We start from the raw sequence: 6189 nt of genomic DNA on the forward strand, positions 1-6189 counted from the left end.
GTCCCTGTTAGGTCCCGGGAGCGTTCTCGGCAAGTCCCGGGCAGGTCCCGGTCAAGTCCCAGACGGGTCTCGGGCAAGTCCCGGGCGAGTCCCAGTCAAGTCCCAAGCGGGTCCCGGTCAGCTCTCGGGCGGGTCCCGGTCAGGTCCCAAGCAGGTCCCGAGCAAGTCCAGGGCTGGTCCGATCAAGTGCCAAGCGAGTCCATCAAGTCCCGGTTAGGTCCCGGGCGGGTCCTGATCAAGTCCCAGCGGGGTCCCGGTCAAGTCCCTAGCAAGTCCCGGTGGGGTCCCGGTCAAGTTCTGGGCAAGTTACGGAGGGGTCCTTAGCGGGTCCTAGGCAGGTCCCGGGCGGGTTCATGTCCGGTCAAGTCCCGGGCAGATCCTGGTGAGATCCCGATCGGGTCTTGGGCGAGTCCCGATCAAGTCCTGGCGAGGTTCTGGGTGGGTCTTAGCATGATCCATCGATTTAAGAATGAGATGCTCATAGTCGAAAAATGGTTTACGATTTTCAAAACCGTAAACCACTTTTCAAAAATTAAAGAAGAATTTTCAGTTAAAAGAAAAATATTTTCCGTTGACTACTATTTTACGTTGAAGCAAACATCGTAAAATGAGAAAATCATTTTCTAGAAACCATTTTACATTGAAGTAAACGAAGCCTAACGTGCATTCGTTTGCTTGCTTGAATCAATATAGAAAAGTCATAATTGACTACATTTTCTTATTTGAATTTCAATACAAAATATATAGGGACAAATTGCATAGATCAAATCATTTATTGACACGGCTATATTGAAAGCTACTGCTGATGATCAGAAGTTAATAGGTGTATATCCGGATTGTTGCAGTAAAGGCAGCCTGTTTTGCCAGAAGATGTAGCTGCAGATACTGGTGAAAAACCAGCATAGCTCTTATCTGACTTTGCCAAGCATATCTTGGCAACATAATTGAATTGCTCATGTTCTCGGATAAAAGGTTGGGCTGCATATTCCTCAAACGGCATCCACTAGAGAATAGAAAAGAAGAAAAAAATGAACATAAGGAAACCTTGTTTCATATTTCAGTAATTTAGGAGGCCCTACGTTTCAATTACTTTAAATATAAGTGCAAAACATCAAACCACAAGGCCTGGTTAAAAAGTCCCCAATTGGACTTATCAACTAGACCCTGACTCCAGCATGTGATTGTTCCTTAAATTCATTTCTTTCATAAAAAATGAACAGCAAACTGATCAATTTGGCTTATGGTCTTGCATCCATCTAGTATGATTTTGGAAGAGTTAATCCAAAGAGTAACAGCAGCTAGTAGGATTGACAAAAGTTTGATACATTTTATGCCTATTTCCACAGTGTGACTTGCCCAAAATCATTTTGATTAACAAAACTAATGCAATTTTATACTCAAAACCCAAATCCAAGTTGATGCAAATTTACTGAAAGGAAAACAAGCATAGTGTGATTGTTGAAAAAAAAAGTACCTGGGCTGCTTCAACCTCCTGATCCTGTTTCTGGATGACAAAGGAGCGTGGTTTCAACATGCAAACAAAGAACAAATCTGATTTGCTAAAGAATGACTTGTGGCTTTCCCTGTAATGAGGGCCAAAAATCAAAAAGGAGATTGAACAACATGCAAATTATATTGAAATTTATCAATCTAATAGCACTAGCTTAGTAAAACTTTCTTTTACAGGGAAGATTTTCTGTAGACCCATCTAAAACAACAATATACGTAATACTGAGAAAGATTCACACCTGAATGCTAAAACCTCCACAAATTCTGCATCAATCTGAAACAAAATATAAGGAATGGTCTTAGATTTGCATTGGCATGTGTAAACCCACGTGTATATTTCATTTGAGTCAACCAATTGCACAATTATGACTTACTCCTGTCTCTTCTTTGACTTCCCTAACTGCAGCTGTACTTATATCCTCACCCTGTGGATGGAAAATTTCAATTCAAGGTGAAACACTTTTCTAAAGTGTTCGTTTTAAAGAATTGGATAAAGAACCGCACTCATAATGTACTCACTTCATTAACAACCCCAGTAGGGAACTTCCACACGCCTGTTCCTTTGAATCTGCCACCATTCTCCATAACTACAAGCACCTATCATACAATAACAAAAATTTCAGTAGTCAGATATATCAAGCCATCACATTTCTGGAAAATTTAAATTTTCAAGCCAAATACACTGGAGCACGTGATTTTTTCGACAAAAAGGAAAAAAGAAACAGAGAGAAGCTATATGATATATGAACAAAGCAATTTGTGCTTGAGAAACAAATGAAAACTACCATTTGATCCATAGAGTGTACCTTTTTCTTTTTACAATATTTAACAATACTGCTTTCAACTTTTCAAACCAGAAGACCATGACAGAGCTAGAAATTTATCTTTGGCGGCCAAACTAAACTTCTGATCATCAAAATTTGAAGTTCTCTCTTTTGTGTTTTTGCCTTTGAGATAATCTTATGGTGTCCATTTGGTTATAGTCATATGAATGACCAATCAATCTAAGTAATTTGCATATATATGTAATCCATGATCGAGTTGTAACTTTATTTAATAAACCATGAATTATTTTACATTTTCTTGTAAAAATTATATACTTTGGAGGCCACAAGCCTAGCCACTTTAAAACTCCCTCACACGCAAGCATATATATATATATATATATATATAGATTATGATTGGATGGAAATTTAGGAACTATCAGAATTTTCAAAACAAAAAGAATTTAAATTGATAGCATTAAGATAATCTAGAATTTAAATTGGTATTGTTTGGATGAGCATATTTAAAAATTAAGAGTTAGAGTATTATTGGGTAGTGACAACAATGATGATAACTGTGGGAAATACCTCTCTCTGACTATTCATGACAAAAGCACCAATACCCACTCGACGTGAAGCATTTGCAGGAAGAGTATCAGTAGTTTCAGGAATCCAATATACAAGCATTAAGTAATCTGGTTCAGCATGGTGATACCTAAATCCTTCCTGTAAAATTAGCAGAACAAGATTATGAAGCAGGATTTGGAAAGACTGTACACCAATAACTACACAGTTTTACATCCAAAGTATGTTTTTTCTGAAGCCAACCAAGCATATGGTCTAAGTTGGAAATGTCTTTACCTTAACTGCAACTTCAACAAGATTTACTTGTTCGATAGGCAATTTGATCCACACACCCCTCTTCCCCTGCAAATTATATTCCAAATTCATAACATATTAGGGCATATAGCAACTACTTCTACATTAAATCCAAATTAGGTATGCGGAAGATCGAGTAATCTCAAATGAAATGACTATTCCTATAGAATAAGTACCGTTCTATTATTTGGTTGTGCATTATTCCATAAAATAGATATTTACATGATAACGGGGAATATCCCCGATAGTTATTCAATGAGGAATAAACTATATATATATATTTAAAAGACCATTAAATATTTTTTGTTCTTTTTTCAAACCTGAATTCAAAGAAAACTAAAAACAAAACAAAAGCTGAATGAATTCAATTGGTGGGATGGTTGGCCACCCATCGCAAAACACCAAGAGTGGTTGCACCACTTCTAGAGTCTCTTGTGGTGGACCCAAAGAGGTTTCAAGGGTAGTTGCATCACTCCCTGGCCAGTACCTTTGGCCATCCTCTTAGGCTCATTGGGAGTGACCACACCACCCCTCGTGTTTTGGTATAAGACGATGGCGGACCACCCTTATATTTCATTTATTTATTTAAAAACAAAAAACAATTGGATTTGAACAGAAGGACAATAAGGTTTTAGTTTTTTGAAAACACAGTTTATTCCAATGGAAATAGCCTCCATGTTTTGTTAGGGTGAGGTAGTTGGCCACCGATAGAGCTTTCATACTTCTTTTTTTCTTTATAATTTTGATTTCAAGTGAAAACATACGTGTTCTCACCAAACAAAAAGAATATATCAAAACGTGCTCTACGTGGATAGTGAAAAGAGCAAGATGAACTGATCAATATATATATATATATATATATATATATATACCTGTTGCTTCCATTGCGATATTGAAGCTTTGAGCAAAGTATCAAAGGCCTTGGAATCCATGGGATGATGCTTCATGTCTACACGAACTCCTCCATACAAATCATCAACTGAGCTTAACAACTCCACCTGTTGTTGAACTCTCTCATTTTCCCCCATCACAGTCCTCCTTGCTGACATGACACTTGTTGGAGCCGACATGTTTCGAATTCTTATCAAGAAAGGGAATCTTTCACCTGTACGCTTAATAATAAAAAAGAAAGCAATCATGCACTAAAAAATTCACCCACCACAGCAGTATCTTGCAAAAACACAAATACTGGCAGGCAGCATCTGCCATCTGGGTATCAGTCAACGCAAAAAAAAATAATAATAATAATAAATAAATAAATAAAGTTCAACAACCCAAACATGCAACCGCCTAAACTCATATTTGAGAAGCTGCATGATGAATTGATGATGAGGATCAGGATGATGTGATATACCAAAAGTAGGCCTCTTTGGAACTGCTGCCAAATGATGAAGATGATGCCAGATTAAGGGTGTTGTTAACCTCTGCATAATTTATATATATATAAAGAATTCCAAACAAACATGCGGATTTGTGTAGCTTGGGAGCCATTTAAATTACCTTGATTTTTCCGTCGGAACACAGAATCCAGAAGACAACTTCCGTACAGTCCTTGTCTCTAGAGACTTTGAATGAGTCCTCTTCAGTTCAAGGGAAGATACGGGCAGGGATATTTGAATATATATACAACAAGGGTTTTCCTATGTCTAACGCGTACGTTGCAGCTTTTCCTGACTCGTAGCTTTCCTGGTTAATGTTTTGCTTCTTCCCAACCGTTACTAATTTTCATTTTCTGAAAATTATTTAAATACAAGCCCTTTTTTTTACTACTCCAAAGCCGGCTCCATAGATAATCCTATCATAAAGATTAATGTGAATTCGAAATAATTCATTTAATTTGACAAATGAGGTTTTATTGTTCTATTTTTAAATTTTATTTTTATTCTAGTATATATATTATAAATCGTGCTTCTTTAATTTTTAAATATTTTTAATTATAGATGTCTACTAGAAATTGATATGAGAAACTTAAAAAAAGAGAGAGAGAGAGAGAGAGAGAGAGAGAGAAACTAAAAAATTAATTGAATCTCAAATTAAATTAAAGGAGCTCTAAATAGATTTGTTAAAATATTATTTAATTAATGTTTAAAAATAAAGAAAAATGTCTCACTTAATCTTTTCATTTTAGACATTAAAATACATAGAGCCGGCCCTATGTCCAATCATCTCAACCAAACTTTTGAGTATGGTTAAACTAGGGGGTGTCAAGGCGGTCACAATTAGTGGTTATTGGCAATAACCGCTAACCGTAATCACCTTAGCGATTAGTAGATTTCACTAACCACAACCACTAACCGCCTAGCGGTTAACGGTTAACCACCGGTTAGCGGTTAGTGAAATAGATAACCGCTTGCTAACCGCTTTTTCAAAATTGGGCTTTTTTTTGTGGATTTTTTGGGCCTTTTTGTGCGGTTTTTGAGCCTTTTGGGCTTCTTTTTTTGGGGCCCAATTGCAATAAAAAGAGCCCATATTGAAAAATCAAAAATATTTGACCCAAAATTTACATTTACTTGTACTTTAAAAAAATTTCCTTAAATATTAAATCATAACCGGTTAACTTTTTTTTTTAAAAAAAAAAAAAAAAACTCAACACAACATATAAAAAAAAGTTCAGAATTCAGACAACTATCACAACATATAATGATAATACATTAATACTTAAATTGTGTTTATAAGTAACACATTGGTCATTGTTTAATCCAATGTCAATTACTTAATTTGATATTATACGAATCATATCATCATTGTACATTAATAATATGATTCACTTGAAATCTTAAATAAAGTATTTAAATTGTCATTGAATCATATGATTAAGTATTGATATTATACATTTATATTATTCATATATAGACTTGTAACATATATAGACTTATAAGTTTATAACATACATTAGAACTAAGTCTCTAGATATTTAATTGTTGTATTAGTATGAATTGGTATACTTATGAGTTATGTCATATTATATATGTATAATTTGTTATTACATAATCAAATGATTTAATGATCAATTGATCATGTGATATAATCATATAAA

The 6189-nt window shown here is 35.3% G+C and overlaps 1 protein-coding gene across 5 annotated transcripts; it reads right to left on the bottom strand.

Annotated features, from left to right (window-relative positions):
- Positions 1–608: 608 nt before the first annotated feature.
- On the bottom strand, positions 609–4731 carry LOC132182333 (nudix hydrolase 2-like). 5 transcript variants are annotated; one of them, XM_059595545.1, is made up of 10 exons: positions 4653–4728; positions 4507–4576; positions 4025–4264; positions 3135–3200; positions 2862–2999; positions 2029–2106; positions 1884–1934; positions 1749–1783; positions 1475–1583; positions 609–1003 (listed from the first exon to the last, which is right to left on the bottom strand). In XM_059595545.1, the coding sequence occupies exons 3-10, from the start codon at positions 4220–4222 to the stop codon at positions 797–799; spliced, it is 882 nt and encodes a 293-aa protein (XP_059451528.1). In that variant the 5' UTR covers positions 4223–4264; positions 4507–4576; positions 4653–4728; the 3' UTR covers positions 609–796. The 5 variants fall into 5 exon arrangements, with proteins under 5 accessions (XP_059451528.1, XP_059451530.1, XP_059451533.1 ...); XM_059595547.1 differs by having other exon boundaries at positions 4025–4257; positions 4653–4722; XM_059595550.1 differs by having other exon boundaries at positions 4507–4530; positions 4653–4696.
- Positions 4732–6189: the final 1458 nt, after the last annotated feature.

The sequence above is a fragment of the Corylus avellana genome, chromosome ca5 (assembly GCF_901000735.1).
Source record: "Corylus avellana chromosome ca5, CavTom2PMs-1.0".
NCBI classification, from domain to species: Eukaryota; Viridiplantae; Streptophyta; class Magnoliopsida; order Fagales; family Betulaceae; genus Corylus; species Corylus avellana.